This window comes from Natrix helvetica, assembly GCF_964273705.1.
Source record: "Natrix helvetica genome assembly, chromosome: 10".
NCBI classification, from domain to species: Eukaryota; Metazoa; Chordata; class Lepidosauria; order Squamata; family Natricidae; genus Natrix; species Natrix helvetica.
Genome location: NC_138561.1, coordinates 13,267,253 through 13,286,763, shown reverse-complemented (window position 1 = coordinate 13,286,763; position 19,511 = coordinate 13,267,253). Strand labels below are relative to the sequence as shown.

The 19,511-nt window shown below is 43.5% G+C and overlaps 1 protein-coding gene across 1 annotated transcript in view; it reads left to right on the top strand.

The window, feature by feature from the left end:
- The first annotated feature begins 1,469 nt into the window (after window positions 1-1,469).
- The window catches only part of PSKH1 (protein serine kinase H1), a 27,331-nt gene continuing 9,289 nt past the window's right edge, over window positions 1,470-19,511 (top strand). Inside the window, exons 1-2 of the mRNA XM_081963450.1 lie at window positions 1,470-1,605; window positions 3,404-4,425. Coding sequence (XP_081819576.1) covers window positions 3,505-4,425 — 921 coding nt within the window. The 5' untranslated portion in view covers window positions 1,470-1,605; window positions 3,404-3,504. The remainder of the gene's footprint in view (window positions 1,606-3,403; window positions 4,426-19,511) is intronic.

Here is a 19,511-nt window from a genome sequence, read left to right as displayed (position 1 = left end):
TGGAAAAATCATTTGAGCTAGTAATAATCACGCATTCAACCTTTTAGAATGGGTGCTCGTGGGTGGAGTTTAGCCCTTGTAATAAATCCACACTCGGAGCCCTTATTATAAAGATGTCCGCAATCTGATCTGAACACGGAAGTGTAGAACACTACGCAAAACGGAAAAAGGAAATATGCCACAAGAATATTCTTACACATTTACCTCTCCCCCCCCCCAAAAAAAAGTCTGAAGGGGGCAGATGTGAGACTGGCAAAAAACAATGTTTTGCAGTAAAGAATCTGGAACTAATCATTTTATTATAAGCTGCTTGGAGTCACTCAGGAGAGATGGGCAGTGCAGAAATGTGATAAATAAAGGAATAAATACTTTTTATAGAAGCATGCAATAAAAGCTTTCTACAGCATCAATGAGTATTCCCAGCCTTTTTTTTTTTTAGAAGATACGGTATCAGTGGGATTACAAACTGCTTTTTACTAATTATCATGAGAATATTGGAGTATATTAAAGGCATTTTTTCCAACGGTGCCACAGGAGGCTCTGAAGTTTACTATTTTCCATAAAGAAATTCACGGCATCAATTAACGGAAGGATGTCAAACTGGAGTGTATGGAAAAATAAAGCCTTCCTCTCAATCAAAAGGATTCTAACAAGGGATTTAAAGCAGGGCAGGTGCCAACCTGATGCCAATGATCTTTGAAAGACAAATAAGACAGTCTACATGTAAAAAAAAAGGAGGTCTGTTAATTGGGCATTGTAATTCAAAGAAATCAGAGGAAGGATTTCCATCATGAAGACTGCATGGCCACAAACATAATTATTTTAAAAGAGAGATTTATTGGGCTAATAAATGGCATTTTCCTAATATCACAGCATCCAAATTAATTCCCCCCCCCAGTTGTTTTTGTTTTCTACCTTTTGTTGTCCATTCATTCATTCATTCATTCAATAGCTGCCTATTTCACATTCCTAGCTCTGGATGGTTTAAAATTTATAAAATTTATAAATAATACCTCCCCAAAATAAAGCAACCGTTACAATAGCAGTAGCATTTAAGACTTATATACCCCTTCACAGTGCTTTGCAGCCCTCTCTAAGCGGTTTACAATGTTAGCATGTTGTCCCCCAATAATCTGGGTCAAACAAACAATACAAATGTTTAAAACAGTAAAAAAAAAGTGTTCGTCCACTCATTCCGAAATTGCAAGGTTTCTTTTAAAAGGGAAGTAGAATCAGGTTTTCAAAAAGGCGTTTTAAACCAACGTCCATCAAACGACACAGAAAACTATTTTGCAAATGGATAAGGCAGGTCAAAAAAAGAAGAATGACAGCCCTCTACAGGCGGGGCTTAAGTTTCCCTAGCAACCGTCGCCAACTGTTCCCTCCTCTCTTCCCCCTCCCTCCCTCCCTCTCTAAGGACCAAGGAAAGTCCCGCCCCCGCTCGGCTGGTCTGGTCCAATCACAGTAGAGGAAAGCGGCCTGCGGTACCTAGCGTTGTGTTCCCCGAGCGCGCGTGTTGATGATGTCATGACGGCCGCGCCAGGCCAGGCCAGAACCCCCTGTGGGCTTGGGCTGGACCCGGCGGCCTCCCTGCCGCGGGTTGAGGTGAGTCCCTTCGGGACGGCCCGGCGAGTTCCGGCCCTCGCCCCGCTCCTCGCCCCGCTCCTCTTTCTCTGCCTGGCCTCGACGGGGCTGGGCTGGAAGGTCTCGGCCGACTCGGTCCTCCCGGGCCTGCGCTTGTTTTCCACCTGGTCCGCGTGCCAGGCCCGTTTTCGGTCGCCCCCGGCGAGCGCTCCTGAGGAGTCCGGGCCTCCGTCAGGCCGCCGCCTTCTCCCCCGGGCAGAGTTTTTCCATGCCAGGCAGCGAGGGGTCTGGGAAACGCAGCGCCGCCTTTGGACAGCTGGTTGCCCCCCAGCCCGTTGTTGTTTGGGGTCCTAGGACCCATAATTCCCAGCTGGCATGTTATCCCAAACCATCTGGAAAGGAAATACTTAAGGAAGCTGAGCTATGACGTGGTGTAGGGTTTCCTGCCTAAGCAAGGGGTTGGACTAGAAGACCTTCAAAGTCCCTTCCGACTCTGTTATATTCTATATAGAGCTTCAGGGGGCAGGATAGGAAATAGCAGTAAAGGAGAAAGGTGAGGTCCCCACTGGGGGACAAAAAAGACTAGATTTAGCTCTCTCATTTTTTAGATATAGAAATCCTATATATTTTTATACAAAATGTTCTACAGGGGGCATCTACTGCCAGCAAGACTGACAAAAATGTTTAGTAACCTGTTTACAAAATGCTGGAAATGCAGTATGTCCTCAGGCACATACTACCACATGTGGTGGGTGTGCAGCAAAGGAAGAAAATACTGGGAGAAATTACATAATTGGCTGGAAGAGATAACTAAACAGAATATAGATTCGAAACCGGAATGATATCTGTTGGGAATAATAACAGAGGGTTACAATAAAGGGATCATATATTTAGCTTGCATATACTAACAGCAGCAAGGATTATATTTGCCAAATGCTAGAAAAATGAAAATACTCTGCCACACAAGGAAGTAATTCGGGGAAAATTAGAGTGTTCTGAAATGGATAGGTTAACTTTTAAAATTAAGGATAAAGAAGACTCAGAATATTACCTGACATGGAACAGTTTCTATGAGTGGTAGAGACAATGGGTAGGAATTAGAGGGGGGGGAGGCTATGAATGTATTAAAATAGAGATTGTTTTCAACTATAAGTATAACCTATAAAATGTAAATAGGCCAAAATATAAGAAAACCAATTAAACCAGTTTAAACTATTTGGTTATACTATTACAATTATATTTAATACAAGTGTTATCATATAATAATTACAGTTATGAGTTAATGTATTAATATTTGTGTAACTGACATACCCTATATTCATTCTCTCTCTCTCTCTCTCTCTCTCACACACACACACACACACACACTCACTCACTTTCACTCTCTCTCACACACATACAGAGAGATCCTATATTTTAGTAATATCCATCTGCCCCAGGCAGCTCCCCCATCCTTTCATCTAGCCTGATCTTTTAAGCTTTACAAACTCTTTCTAACTGTTACCAAGGCGACCCCAACAATCTGGGTCCTCATTTTACCCTCTTCTGAAGTAAGGAAGGCTGAGTCAACCTTGAGCCTGGTGGGATTTGAACTGCCAAACTGCAGCTAGCAGTCAGCTGAAGTAGCCTGCAATACTGCACTCTGAACACTGTGCCACCTCAGCTCTGAAACGCGAATGCTTTCTAGCCATAGAAACCGGGTGTTATCTGACTACAGCATTTTTGACATTTCTCAAAAGTTCCTGATGTTTGAATTAAGCTGTAGATGCAGGAAAAATAAACCGAGCCAACACACTGACTGTTCTTTCTTCCTTTTCAGCATCATCTTGGGATGTTGCAATGGTTGGAATTGTTCCAGGCATGGTTGCTGTGGGGCTATCCTGGGAGACCATTTTGATGGATGACTAGTACCCTTCAGTGATGGGCTGTGGGACTAGCAAAGTCCTTCCCGAGCCTCCCAAGGATGTTCAATTGGATCTTGTTAAAAAGGTCGAGCCCTTCACTGGTTATAAAACGGACATATATAAACATTTCATCAAAGGTGATGGAGATGCCATCAAGCCTGCTATTCCTTCTCCTCCGTGTCACACCAATCCGTATGTGGAACAGCAGGAGCCCCGCAAGAACAGAGTGGCAAAGTACCGAGCCAAATTTGATCCCCGAGTGACAGCCAAGTACGACATCAAAGCTCTGATTGGCCGGGGTAGCTTTAGCCGGGTGGTACGAGTGGAGCACAAAGCTACCAAGCAACCTTACGCAATCAAGTTGATAGAGACCAAATACCGCGAGGGGAGAGAAGTATGCGAATCGGAGCTGTGCGTGCTACGCCGAGTGCGGCACACCAACATCATCCAGCTCATCGAAGTTTTCGAGACTCAGGAGCGTGTCTACATGGTCATGGAGCTGGCCACCGGAGGCGAATTGTTCGATCGTATTATTGCCAAAGGGTCTTTCACAGAAAGAGATGCCACCCGAGTGCTACAGATGGTATTGGATGGGGTTAAATACTTGCATACGTTGGGCATAACTCATAGAGACTTGAAGCCCGAGAACTTGCTCTACTATCACCCAGGTATGGACTCTAAAATCATGATCACCGATTTCGGGCTGGCGAGTGCTCGGAAGAAAGGAGATGACTGCTTAATGAAGACGACCTGTGGGACCCCGGAGTACATTGCCCCAGAGATCTTGATCAGGAAGCCTTACACTAACTCTGTGGACATGTGGGCGCTCGGGGTGATCTCGTACATCCTACTAAGTGGGACTATGCCTTTTGAGGATGATAACCGCACCCGTTTGTATCGGCAAATTCTGAAAGGAAAATACAGCTACTCTGGGGAGGTGAGTAAAGGGATGATGATGATGATGATGTGTATGATGAGAACATGACAGAAGAGAAATAAATACACGCACACACTCCATGTAATTATAACTAATACTTCTAAGGGTGTGTGGCAGTGGCCTCATAACTGGAGGTCCAATTCACCTATCCAGGCTATCACCTCTGGCGTTGCTTCAGGCAGATCTAGGGAACCAGGGAATGCCCATTGTGGCCAATCTTGCACAATATATTTAATGGTTTGTATATCACCACCACACTCGCAACAAGAGGAATATTTCCATCCCCCACTGATACAGGGCAAAGGCACTTCTTCCAGTATCAAACCTATTTAAAGGAAATAAAAGAATAGCAAAGGACTAGTGCCCTCCCTATAATGTTATTGCAGTGACGTCTTCAATATTTGAATCACTTCTCAAAGAGGATCATCTGCTTTTTGTGAATTGCTCTGCTCTGAAAAGTGGATCTATTGTAGGAATATGCCTGTTGCAAGGGAATGGCCCAAAATTGCTGCAATGTGGCCCTACCAGAAGAGTAATGGTAGAATAAACTTTTAGCACTGCGCAGCTGTAATAGCAATAGTACTTACCATATTTATCGGCGTATAACACGCACAGGCGTATAACACGCACCTTCATTTTAAGAGGGAAATTTCAGGAAAAAAATTTAAATTTCAAATAAAGAACTTTGAAGCAAAATAAGGGTAGCTCAGAACTTTTTTTTATTAATATTATTACCACTTATAAGGTAAATAATGTAAAAGGACAGTAAAAGCAACTATGAACACTGCTGCTTTCACTGCTACTATCTTCCACCCTCCCTTCCTCCTTCCCTTCCTTCCTGCCTCCCTTCCAGTTCCCTCCTTCCTCTTTCCTCCTGCCTGCCTGCCTTCTTTCCCTCCTGCTTATCTATGCTTCCTTCCTTCCTTGCACCTCCCTCCCTTCTGCCTGCCTGCCTTCTTTCCTCTTTCCCTATCCTCCTATCCTTCCTTTCTCCCTCCCTCCTTCCCTGCCTCCCTTCCAGTTCCATCCTTCCCTCCTTCCTTTTTTTTATTAACTTTTAGTCGGGAGTCCGGGGAGAGGAGAGACGGCTCATCCAGTCTCTCCTCCTCTCACCCACACCCCGCTGTCTAAAGCGCTTCCTTTCGCCCGCCCGAGCTCTTCCACGGGCGAAAGAAAGTGTTTTAGTCGGGTGTCTGGGAGAGGAGAGACGGCTCATCCATTCTCTCCTCCTCTCGCCCACACCCCGCTGAGTAGCGCTCCGTGATCCTTTTCTGTGCGCCTGGTGTTTAGATAGATAGCCGGATGTTTAAAACGCCAGGCGCACAGAAAAGCAGCTGCTTTTGGGGCGAAGTGCTCCGCGATCCTTTTCTGTGCGCCTGGCGTTTAAAACATCCGGCTATCTATCTAAACGCCAGGCGCACAGAAAAGGATCGCGGAGCGCTTCGCCCCAAAAGCAGCTGCTTTTCTGTGCGCCTGACGTTTAAAACATCCGGCTATCTATCTAAACGCCAGGCGCACAGAAAAGGATCGCGGAGCGCTTCGCCCCAAAAGCAGCTGCTTTTCTGTGCGCCTGACGTTTAAAACATCCGGCTATCTATCTAAACGGCTGCTGTTGGGGCGAAGCGCTCAGCAATCCTTTTCTGTGCGCCTGGCGTTTAGATAGATAGCCGGATGTTTTAAACGCCAGGCGCACAGAAAAGCAGCTGCTTTTGGGGCGAAGCGCTCCGTGATCCTTTTCTGTGCACCTGGCGTATATCGCCTGGCGTATATCGGCGTATAACACGCATACATCATTTGCCCCCTATTTTTCGGGGGGGAAAGTGCGTGTTATACGCCGATAAATACGGTATATTCCACTTCACAGTGCTTTACAGCCCTCTTAAGTGGTTTATAGAGTCAGCATATTGACCCCAACAATAATGTTCTTAATACTCCACCAGTGATATATGGATGCGTACTATTTCTTAATCTTGTTCTTGAAATTTTGCCTTGACAGGGGGGGGGGGAGGGGGGGGAGGGAGATGCCTTTCAGGTGTGCTTATAGGTTAAATTTCATGGTATTTCATTTGACATGTTTCTCTATGTATGTTTTGCGGGGTTATGTCATGCAGACATCTTTTATAGATGACCTCCAGTTCCTCTTGAGAATGGTAACTTGAATTCATATATGTTGACTTGTAAATGCTTCTGATGAGACTTAAATCCTAATTCCATCAGATGTATATCAAAAAGGCAAAGCTACAGTGTCTTGCCAAAACTGTTTGACTATTGAGTTTGTCTCTCTTAGATTCAAGAGCTGACTTTTCTCACTACCTGCATTTGCACATAATAACAACAACAAAAACAGTTTTGGTGCATGACTCTTTGCAAACCTAAGTGGAGCCTCGGATTTCTTTACTGTCCACTTCCTTCTCTTCCAGCCTGAGAGTCAGAAGAAGAATTATGTACAACTTAATTTAGCTGTCCACATTTCTTGTTTCTAAATCAAAACATGATTTAAAACAAAGGATTAGTTACTGGCTTCCTTAGCACTTGGCAAAACATGATTCCTGTTTAATTCATAATAACCAGCCAAGAATGGAAGAAAGATAAACACAGTCTATTAAGAGTCTTCCTTTTAGCAGAAAGCTGAATGCCCCCTCCCCTCCCCGGTGTTCTCCCATATTTTCAAAGAATTGTCTGCAGACTATACTAAATTATGGCTTGGCGCTACATACAATTAGGCATAACATTTAATTTCTTTTAAAGGATTATTGTTTGCTTGTTCCCAGCATCTTTCCTATTTTGTGTTGCAGAGTTAACTTCCTATGCACTTGTCCCAAAAGTGCTTTCTCAAGAGGCAGCTGGACTTTCTGGTTTTTTTCTTTTTCTTCATTTTTTCTTTTTCTTTCTTTCTCTTTTTTTCTTTGCTTTCACTTCTCATCCAAGAAGCTTCTTCAGCTGAAACGTCTTCAAAGGAAAAAAACAACAACAGAAAGTCCAGTTGCTCTTGAAAAATCTTGACCTGGATGACTGAGAATCCCCATAGGCACTTTTTGTGAGGGAAAAAAATTCAGGAGGTTGAGCTCTTGTGTCAAAGAAGTATTTCAGCAGCAGGGATCTTTCTCCTTTTCCACTCTTTCAAATCCAGTGCCTTTTCAAAACTGAGGCTGGGCTCAATTCCGTAACTAAAATCACTGAGAGACCGTTGACAGCGAAATGAAAATCGAAGTGTAGATTGACAAGAAAAATCTGACACAGGTAGCCCTCGACTTGGGACCACAATTGAGCTGAACATTTCTGTTGCTAAGTGAGGCGGTTGCTTAGTGAATTTTGCCCTGTGTTATGAACTTTCTTGCTATATACCTCTGATGGAATTAGGATTTAAGTCTCATCAGAACCAGTCGTTAAAGGAATCACTGCAGTTGTTAACTTAGTAACACGGTTGTTAAATGAATCTGGCTTCACCATTGGCTTTGCTTTCTCAGAAAGTCGTGAAAGGCGATGATCACATGACCCCAGGACACTGCAGTTCCCCTAAATATGAGTCAGTGGCCAAGCGGCCAAATTTTAATCACATGACCAGGGGAGGCTGCAACGGTCGTAAGGATGAAAAGTTTGTAACTTCGAACGGTCACTAAATGAACTGTTGTAAGTCGAGGACTACCCGTATTGCAGTTGCCTGCCTGCCAGTACAGCAGCAGATGTCTTCCTAATGTGGTTCCATTCTGTTTTCCAGAGGCTATTAAGCGATCAATGGCCACGCTACTCGAATAACTCATTCAGGTTCTGCTGACTTCAACTGCTCTAATTATTATTTTTTGCCTCCTGGATGATGTGTAGTTGATGACCAAGAAGGGAAATTTAATGCAGTTTGGAGAGACACTCGAAACACTTCTGATGATGTTAGCTTCCCGCGTTACAGGCCTGATCAGAGCAGGATCAGCTCAATTTATCTGTTAGGAACTAATTGTGTTTTTCCCTGCACTCTGCAGCTTCTTTGCTTTATCGGGGCTTATTTAAATAAGCAGAAGGCTTTGTTTTGCCGTATAAAATGAAAATAAAAATCGGGATACGCAGCAGAAAATGCTCCTTCTGTTGGGTCTGGTGATTCCAGATGAGAAGTCAAATGGTTTGATATATCCCATCGTTCTGCTCACTTATGATTGATAAAACAAAAACTCCAGCTAAAAGTATCCCCCGATTACCTGCCTGCATCTTTGACTAATTTATGAATGGGGCCACATCACAGGAAGCGATGGGAGAAGAAGGCATCCGTGTTTTACATGTTTTTATTGCAGGTTTTAAATATGCACTTTTAAATGTTCATGTATTTCACACCTCAGAAATAGCAGGACGTGATGCTGTTAATCTTCTCAAACCATCTGAGCAGCCAGTTTTTGTTTTTATAGTTACACTTAGACCGTCCTTAGATTTTCCCCCAAAGCTCAGCAATAAATCTTTGTTTGGGAACTTGGATAGATAAGTTGCTTGTATTGCAAGGTACAAGAAGCCCTAATGCCAATAAGCTGCTGTACAATACCGAACCCTCTTTAAAATTCTTGAAAGAGTTTCCTTCTCCTATCTTTACATGGCAATAGACTTCTGGCCACTTGTTTCTCAGCCTTGCCTCCAGGGGTGGGGAATTTAGCAAGGGGTTCTCTGGCATGGCCTAGTTGGCCTCCTCCACCCCAGTGGGGGGGGGGGGAGAGGCGATTTTGCCCTCCCTGGGCTCTAGAGGCTTTTCTCAAGCCTCCGGGATGGCAAAAACGGCCTCCCCAAACTCCGGAAGCCCTTTGAAGGCCGGAAATGGGCACGTTTCCGGGCTTCCTGAACTTCCGGTAGGCCTGTTTTCCCCTCTCCCTGAGTCTCCCCGCGCGCCCTGCACTTACCTTCATCCAAAACAGGCTGCGTGGGGACTCCTGGGAGGGCCGGAGTGGGGTGAGCAGGGCCAGCCAGGAATGGGATTTGGGGGTTCTTCGAACTGCACATAATCTTAGCTAGATGTTCCCCCGAACCCCTGTGAACCCCCAGCGGCTCATCCCTGGTTGCCTCCTATTTTGATAACATCTGCTCTAAGGTTGTTAGTTCCGGGCCCTCCCAGCTTCACAATTGCACAAAATGTCTTCAATACGTGTAAACGCTCAATACGTTCTACCTGTTAACCAAGGGCAGACGGAACTTCAGTAGCAGGCCTGCAGTTATTTCCACGGTTCCCAATTGAAGTGCTCTTGTGCGTTGCTCTGTTATGTCATCCTCCAGGATACTCCATTCTGTCCAGTCATTTCATTTTAGGTTTCTCATTTTCTAATTAACGCAAAGTATTGGGTGGTTTTCTCATTAGCACGCGATTAATGAGTTTTTCCCCCCTTCTCACCTCTGCAAACCTTAAATTCCCTCTGTGCTTGGCGATACGCCCCTGTCGAAGCTCAGTGACGGAGGTGGTTCTAGCTGTGTTTTGTCTGTCTACTTTAGTGGCTGTCTTCCTGCTTTCTCCCGCAAAATCTCACTTGCAAAAGCAAAGGTTGGTTGACAAGCATGCATGGAGCCCAAGATTGTCTGGAAAGGCACTATTAAAGGTTAGAGAGGCCTGGTTTCAGATCTCAGGAAATATGAAACTCATTGGCAGACCTTGAAGAGTCCCTTCATGTAGTCCTCGACCGGGATCAGAAAGGAAAAATGTTACCCAGGCAATGGAAATGTTTATTGCTAAGATATTGAGTAACACACAGGCAGAACACAGTTGAATTTGCACATACAGGTAATCCTCGACACGACAGTTTACTTAGTGACGGCTCAAAGTTAAACGGCACTGAATAAAGTGACTTAGGACCCTTCTTCACACTTAGGACCTTTGCAGCTTCCCCGTGGTCGTATGATTTACATTCAGATACTTAGTAATTGACGCGTATTTATGACGGTCGCAGTGTCCTGGAGTTATGTGATCTCCTTTTGCGACCTTCTGGCAAGCAAAAGTCAGTGGGGAAACCAGATTCACTTAACAACCAGGTTACTAATTTAAGAATTGCAGTGATTCCCTTAGCAAATGTGGCGAGAAAACCCGTAAAATGAAGCAAACTCACTTGACCGATTTCTCACTTGGTGACATAAATGTTGGGCTCAGTTGTGGTTGTAAGTTGAGGACTACCTGCATTAAACCTTGCCAGTTCCTTGACTCTTTTTTTTACATAAATATCTTTATTGTACTTTTTTTTTTAATAGTACATCACAATTCCAGTTTTGCAATGGCAACGTACTGGCTGTATCCAGTCCTTTTTGAGTATAAATAGTTGTATGCACCCTGATTATAACCAATATTTTCTTAATCATACATTTATAGTCTCTTTTAAATACATAACGTTGAACGTCATAGTTATAGGCATTATTTTCATAATTGTACCTTAACATTCTGCATATATTAAATCTCTCTCCTTTCCCCTCTCTCCTTTCTTCTCCTCCCTTCTCCTCTCCCCTCTTCTCTCTCCTCCACTTCCCTCTCCTTTTCTCTCTCCTACTCCTCTTGTCCATTTCCTTTTCTCCTTTCCCCTCTCTACTTCCCTCTTCTTCCTTCTCCAATTCCTTGGCTCTTATTTAATAATGATATTAAGAGGAAAATGCTGTGAATAATGCATTAAGCTTAGAAGAAGGCGAAATAAAGCAAACACATCGGTCCTCCCTTTCCTTTTTCATTCAGGATTTGTTTTTTTTTTCTGTTTTGCTAAAAACTGAAAAGGGAAGAGAGCCTATTATCTGGAAAGTTTCTCAGGGTAGAGACGAAGTAAAGCAAAATGCAGTTTGTAAACTTTCCCCCATCATTTGAAAGGCAGAGGATGTATCATCTGCCTGGAAGAGTGGCTGAAATTTGTCGTTTACATTTATCAGCTTGCCTGGGAAAATGGTCCAACAACGTCACTCCCTCCCTGTTGCTTTGTGACTCACATCAGCTTTTAATTTCTAACCAATGGCACTTCCACTTGATACAAAGTTTAATGCACCTTGACGCAGCACATACTTCAGAAAGGTTTGAGGCGGATGTTGCCTTGAACACACCGTGGTGCCTCACCGATGAAGTATTGACTTACTCGGTGGTGTAATACAGAAATGTTAAAATTTGTAGAAAAGATTAGATACTGTGAGGAAGGCTGCCTTAAGCATCATGCATAAATTGTGCCCCTTTTGATGATTGTAGTCTTAAATTGTGAGACTGGATTAGGTTTTTTTTAAAAAAAATATTCCAGTTTTCTTCTAGATCAGGAGTGGAGAATTCTGGCCCTTTTACGATTTGTGGACTTTCAACTCTCAGAATTCCTGAGCAGTGTGCCTGGCTCAGGAATTCTGGGAATTGAAGTCCACAAGTCATAAAGGGTCCATGTTTCCCCATCTCTGTGCTAGATGCCTAAGCTGTCTTACATGGAGGTTTCCTCTCATTTTACATTAATAGCAACGACTCTGTTTATTACTGAGCCCAAAATTCACTCATCGACATTTAATGATTGAGAATGGGATGAAATCTAGGGTGCAGTGTTTAGAATGCAGAACTGCAGGCTACTCCTGCTGACTGCCGGCTGCCAGCAATTTGGGCAGTTCGAATCTCACCAGGCTCAAGGTTGACTCAGCCTCCCATCCTTCCGAGGTGGGTAAAATTAGGACCCAGATTGTTGGGGGCAACAGGCTGATTGTGTAAACCGCTTAGAGAGGGCTGTAAAGCAGGGGTGGGATTCTATCAGTTCGCGCCAGTTCGGGCAAACCGGTTCGCGCCGATGATCAGATGGGGCCACCCACCCGCCCGCGCTATTTTCCTACCTTCTCAGCTGATTTGCATGGCAGAGTGGATTGCCACGCCTCAGCTGTGTTCCTCCCCAGCAGTAACACGGAAGTGAAGATTTAAACTGCGCGCACACACGCGAAGCACACCATCACCGAAGTGGTTGTTAAACCGGCAGGATCCCACCACTGCTGTAAAGCGGTATATAAGTCTAAGTGCTATTGCTACCTGTTCTATCCTGACTGCTTTCTCACAACGCCCCTTCCCTTGTAAGATACTTTTAATTCTGGATTGAGAAACAATTATTGCAGGTCTGGTTGGTTTCCAGTTCCTAGCAGCCAGCAAACAGTGTGATGGAGGTTGGAGTCCAGCAGGAGTTGTAGGGCCTTTGGTTTCTACCCTTCATTAGTGTTACAGATACTTAGCACCGAGGGCTCAATTTTCAAGTGCATGCAAGAATGAAGAAACAAATCCATGAAAATCTTGGATGGAAAGGAGACTACAATATTCTACTCTTTAAGAGGACCTTAAGAGCGGTCCTATCCTTTCTTAGAAGAGAAATCCATTTACCAAGGAATGTGTTTTTGCATCAGAGAGATTGAGCCAGTGATGGTGAGGCTTCATGTAACCTTTTCAACCTTCTGTTGAAAAGGCAGAGTGTTCTTCCTTTTTTCTTTCATTTTAAAAAGAAAAATATTGAACAGAGCTTGAAATAAGATGCTTCCATCCCTGAGGTCAGCCTGACAAATGCACATTCTGAAACTCTGTTTTCTTTTCTCCCCCGGATCTTCGCTCTTTCCCCCTACCCTTAATACAGCTGTCCAGCTGACAACTTAATGTACCTAGAGTTTGCTCCCTTTTGTGCTGATCTGATTGCCTCAGCTCTGTGGCCAGATGTGATGCAGTGGGCAGAAATGTTCACAGAAGCACAGATTCATTTAGCATTTGCTCTCTTTCAAAGTTGAAACGGCCACGGGCCTGTTTGCTTGCAACCTTGACTTATACTGTAGTTAATCAGAAGCCTCGTACGCAAGATGTTGCGGTGAGAATAGAGAGGGGTGAATTTGGGCTAATACCCTTTGTGGACTTTAATTTTCCCCACTGCGTATGGACCACGAGAACACAGATTATTTGATTGGGATCAAAGTCATTTATTTTACTTTCAATTGCTTAGATTCAGGTTGATGTACCTGGAAAAATAGACACAGACTGGATGGTGGTCAGGAAAATTGTTTCTTATTTCTCTACTTAATTTTTGTAGCGGTATGGTAGAATGCAGATTAGACTCAGAGAAGGAAGAGGAGAATACCCAACCATTGCAGAAAAGATATTCGTATTCTAAGAAAGTAGAAAGTGTGAAAAAAACCCAACTCTTTCTTGATTGGGCTAGGTGTAAATTGACGCCTAGAGAAGCTCTGACAGGCTTCCAGGATTCTGTTACAGAATCTGTTATCCACAATTCAAGTATGCTTAGATTTCCTATTTCCTAAACTTCAGTATCTCAAAGGGTGGACACATTGTCTCTTAAAATTTATGCACCATAGAATCATAGGGCCGGAAGGGACCTTGGAGGTCTTTTAGACCAACCCCCTGCCCAAAGCAGAAGTCCTTATACAATCCCAAATGGATGTTCAGCGTTGGTCTCCCCCATCTGTTAAGTGTCCGCAAGTTTCTTTTTTTCCAACCTAGTGCCAAATTGTTCTTGAAGCTTTGCAGCATTTATCTTTGAAAAATGTGAATATTGAGGCTTTCGTTCAAATTTTGGAATCTTGGGAATATTTTGATGTACCGTATTTTTCGGAGTATAAGACGCACCCTTCCCCCCCTAAAAGAGGGTGAAAATTAGGGTGCGTCTTATACACTGAATGTAACCCCACCCACCTACCGGCCCCAACCCTTTGGCCTCTGCCTCCCAGCAATTTACTTCTTTGCGGCAAACAGGAGCTTGCCAAGGCTTCAATAAGCTATAGCAATCCCTGCAGCCTGTTAACAGCTGATGATGGGAGAAATTGAAAGTGAAACTTGCTGTTTGCTCCACATGGCAAATTGCTGGGAGGCAGATTTTTTTCCCCTTGTGCTAATCAGGCTGTTTGCTACAAGGAGGTAAGTCAACAACTATAAATGCCTATAGAATGTTCGAATTATTAGACTTATTTTTTAAAGACTGCTTTATTACTGTTCTAGACAAAAATGAAGAAGCTTTTTAAAATAAATGCTTGATCTGAAGAGGACCAGTGCTATTCTTTTAAACAGCAGAGAATAACTATCCTTCCAGAAAGCACATCAATTTTAACAGCATCTGTACAAGTACAGTCTGAAATATAACACTACAAACAGTGTATATTCTCTGCACTGTTTGTTGCAAGGAGGCAAATTGCTGGGAGGCAGAGGCAGATATTTTCCCCTTGTTTTCCTCCCCAAAATCAAGGTGCGTCTTATACTTCGGAGCGTCTTATACTCTGAAAAATACGGTATGTGTTTCTAGGAGCTTTTATCATTTTTTCATTTGTATAAAGTATGTAGTAAGTTTGTTGAAAATCACTGGAACATGATGACCATGTCAAAAGTCATTTCATTACCCTTCCAGTATTTGGCAATGATTTCTTGGAGAAACAGGGGACAAAGAAAAAGGTGTCTTATAAAAGTGAGTTCATGAAATGGCATATAGAACTACAAAAATAGATTTCTCTCCCTCTCTCCCTCCATTCATATCTCTCTCTGTCTGTCTGTGTCTCTGTCTTTCTCTCTCTCTTTCCCTCTTTCTCTCCTCTCTCTTTTCTTTCTCTCTCCTTCCTTCCTTCCTTCCTTCCTTCCTTCCTTCCTTCCTTCCTTCCTTCCTTCTTTATCTCCTTGATTGTTCCAGCATATCAACCATTTGTTCAGGGTCAGCCTTTTGCATCTCCTTTACCACACAGCCCACCTCCAGTCCATCATACCTGGTACATAGGTTTCAGTCTGCCCACCCTAGCTGGTGTCAATGGGTCACTTTGTCTCTTATCCCTTCCTTTCCTGAACTGGGTTTAGAGACATGTTTCCCAATTAAGGCTGTTTTGCTGCTTGGACTTGAATGCTTTTCTGGGGGATTGGCAGGCTTCTTCTGAAACCTGAAAATGGACTCCATTGAACGATCAGTGTCAGTTGGTAAAATTGTGCACGTAGCTGATTGTGCGGAGGAGGCTTCCGGTTGTTGGTTCTTCGGAACACCTGCTGCTGCATTCACTAGCTGGGCTGTATAAATACAAGCTAAATAAGTTGTATTGACACAAGCCTGCAGATTACATAGCAAGTGCACAGAACTTCCATTCCTACAGTGGAAATCAATGTTTTGAGATACTTCTGGTGATCAATTTAGACGTTATTTGGTAGCTGTTGGAAAATGAGGTTAGCAAAGACTAAGGAACTTCAAGTTGTTACAAATTGGATCATAAATAGTACTGAAGGATTCATTCAGCTTCATCACTTTTTAGTGCAAGAAAACTGTATTTATACAATAAGGTAAAGGTAAATCGCATATACATGCTAGTCGTTCCCGACTCTAGGGGGCGGGGCTCATCTCCGTTTCAAAGCTGAAGAGCCAGCGCTGTCCAAAAACGTCTCCATGGTCATATGGCCGGCATGACTAAATGCCGAAGGCGCACGGAACGCTGTTATCTTCCCACCAAAGGGGGTTCCTATTTTTCTACTTGCATTTTTACATGCTTTCGGAGTCCTAGGTTGGCAGAAGCTGGGACAAGTGACGGGAACTCACTCCGTTATGTGGCACTAGGGATTCAAACTGCCGAACTGCCGATCTTTCTGATCGACAAGCTCAGCGTCTTAGTCCCTGAGCCACCGCGTCCCTATTTATTTTTATTTGTACAATAAAAGAGGCCAAATTTTACTTACCGATCCAAGTTATTATCTTCTCAGTTCCTGGGAAAGAGAAAAGAAATTTTGAAAACTTTCCAGGTTGAAAATATCTACACGTTCTTCCATTGTGTGGAAAATGGATGATTACTGTAGCTCTTGTCAGAAGTTTGTTAGCAAGAAAATGAAACTGCTAGATGCATTGGGTCTTAAAAACAAATGCATTTAGTTGTAGAAACATCAAGGAATGCCCTGTGTCCTCTCCGCTAAGGAAGTTCATCTGGTGGGACCAAGAAGAGGGGCCTTCTCTATGGTAGCTCCCTCCCTGTGGGACGTCACCCCCAAAGAAATAAGATTGACCCCCACTTTAGCCCTCTTTCACAAGGACTGGTTTTGCCCATGGAACCCAGAGTGTGATGGAGCCCCTCAAATGGCTTGTTTGATTGATTGTTGTCGCCGGGGGTGGGGTGAGGTAGTGGGGCTTATATCTCTTTATTGTTTTTTATATGATATTTTTTTAATCTTTGAAAGCCACCCAAAGTTTAAGAACGATGAGCTGGGTGGCCGTGTATAAATTTTCTTAAATAAGTATCCTAATCTTTCCTCCCTTTTAATACATATGGTTGGAGAATCCTTTTGTGAAAATCTCATTTTGGTTGGTTTGGCTATTAAAACATTCACAGACTAATAAGGGTGGCATACACACACACACACACACACACACACACACACACACACACACACATATACACACACACATACTGTATATTTTTTATATATATATAAAATATATATATAACCCATTCTGGATGATGTTGCCAAGTGAATTATACTATAGATCAGGGGTCTCCAAACTTGGCGACTTTAAGACAAGTTTGGAGACCCCCGCTATAGATCGTTTCTTAACATGATTGTGACAATTTTGGATGTTTAACACGGCTACTCTACAGCACGGTCACTTATTTATTTCCAAATATATGTATTGTTAAAAGTGAGCTGAACAAAATGGATACAGGACTCATGAGAAGAGAGTGCCTGAGAAGCCCCTGTAAATACCTGCTATAGCTTCAAAATGCTCTGGGCAGTACATCACCCAATTTCTCCCTGTTTAGCTTGCTAAATCTTTTGCTGACAACGACCGTTTCACTGGCAATCTGTTACTTAGCGGTACTTATTCCTTTTCTCCGGTGTGCAGAACAAGAATATTGCTTGTTTCAGTCGGCTCAATATATTTAAGCCTGTGCTTTCCCCAAAAGGCTTGAGTCTATACTTGGGACTCCTTGAGCTGTCCAATCACACAAACTGAAATAGAGCGGCAATTTCTTGAAGCTCTGCTCCAGGGGTGTCCATCTCAATTTCATTGAGGGCCACATCGGGGGGCGGGGGGGGGGGGAAGAGCTTGACATTACTCATGTCAGGGGTGCCTTCAGTGTCCTGGGTGCTCCACCAGTGAAAATGGGCTCCTGAGCTCCTTTTCCGGCTGTGACAGCCTCCTGCAACCCTCTGCCAGTGAAAATGTAGCTTGGGGGTGCCGTGCATAGCCCTCCCAAGCTCTGTTTCCGGCTGTGACAGCCCTCTGCCAGTGAAAATGTAGCTTGGCAGGGGGGGGCATGTGGCCCTCCCGAGCTCCCTTTTCACTGGCAGAAGCACCGCAAGCCAGTCCTGGTGCTTGGGTTTGCTATTGGAGCAGTATCTCCACACAAAAGCCCATGAAGGAGGCTCTGAATGTCTATAGCAACAGCTATGGATTTTGTCTATTGCTGCAGTTACCTGCGGAGTCCCATTTAGCTCTATCTCTGTGGCGGCTGCTGCTTTCTTGTTCTATTGGTTGAGCTTGGAACAACAAAGAGGAGGAAAGGAGTCAATCTGGGGGGATTGGAATTCCAGCCCAATGGAACTTTATCTCAAAAATACAAATACTGTAGCACATTTCTTCCCCTGCGGATTTTACCCGCTCCAGACTAAAATGGATGAAACAAGTGCATGGTTGACTACTAGGTGCCATGCTACACCTAGTTAGGCAAGGATAAATTGGCACTGAATAACCTGTGGTTCTGCTTTTAGAACCAAAAACTTTGCCTTGGCCATTTGCCCCGTTTGACGTCACATCGCGCTGCCGTTGTTAAGTGAATTAGAGCGGTTCATAAGTTAGTCACCCCATTGTTAAGTGAATCTGGCTTCCCGCATTGACTTTGCTTGTCAGAAGATTACAAAAAGAGAATCACGTGACCACAGGACCATGCAACCATCATAAATATGAACCAGTTGTCAAGCGTCCGAATGGGAATCGTGTGACCTTGGAGATGCTGCAACAGGTATACGTGTGAAAAATGGTCCTGTCACTTTTTTCCAGTGTTGTAACTTTGAACGGTCACTAAATGAACAGTTGTAAATTGTAAGATTATACCTGTATAATCCTTTCCAGTAAAGTAGCTAAATGAATGTCAATACCTAGAACGTTTTTGAATTCTATGCTTTAGATCAGGGGTCTCCAACCTTGGCAACTTTAAGACTTGTGGACTTCAACTCCCAGAATTTCTCCGCCAGTTTTGTTGGCTGAGGAATTCTGAGAATTGAAATCCACAAGTTTTAAAGTTGCCAAGGTTGGAGACCCTTGTTTTAGATTGTCCAAGCAGTCATTAGTGTTGGGTCTGATTTGGTTTAGGACTCAGAGGGGGGAGATAAGCCCACCCTCTTTCCTGTCCATGAACTTGTTGTATACCAATCATCTTTTTTCCCTTGCTTTGACATTTAAGTGATACCCTAAGACAGGGGTGTCCAAACTTGGGAACTTTAAGAATTCTGGGAGTTGAAGTCCACAAGTCTTAAAGTTCTCAAGTTTGGACACCCCTGCCCTAACAATTGAGTTCAAATGCAGGTTTTTAACATTGCATCCAATGTAACTCTCCTTGAGGAAATACTGAAAAAAAATTAATATAAAGAAGTAATATGAAGCTCATGAAACTGAGATTCTGCGGCCAGCATTCCATGTTTTTCTCATTTCATCCTAGGAAATAAAAGTGATCATTTTAATGGGCGGTAGGCAAAGAAGCCAGTAAGCTCGTCTCACTTCTAACCTTAATAGGTGTGTGTGTGTGTGTGTGCGCACGCGTGTATATATCTTTTCTTCAGAAGGGTAGCTTAATTAAATCAAGCCAAAGATACATACTGTACAGCAGGTGAAGCCTCCAGCAAGATAAACAGATCAATAAACCAATTTGTGTTTGCTGACTAGAAGAGATTTCTAATTATTAGTCCTCTCTGCTTACCATTTCAGAGGGTGGCGGAGTAATTGAAAGGATAAGAAATCCAATTCCTTGTTGTTGGAGAATTTGTTCCTGTTTAGCGCCCCTTAACTGAGCTGGTAATGCTGACTCGCTTGTCAGATTGAAGGTGATAATTTATTGCTGCCTGTCTCAGTTCCCCATTCAGGAATTGCTTCACATTATGGTTGAAATAATACTGGTTGCTTAAATTGTTAAAATAACATTGAAAC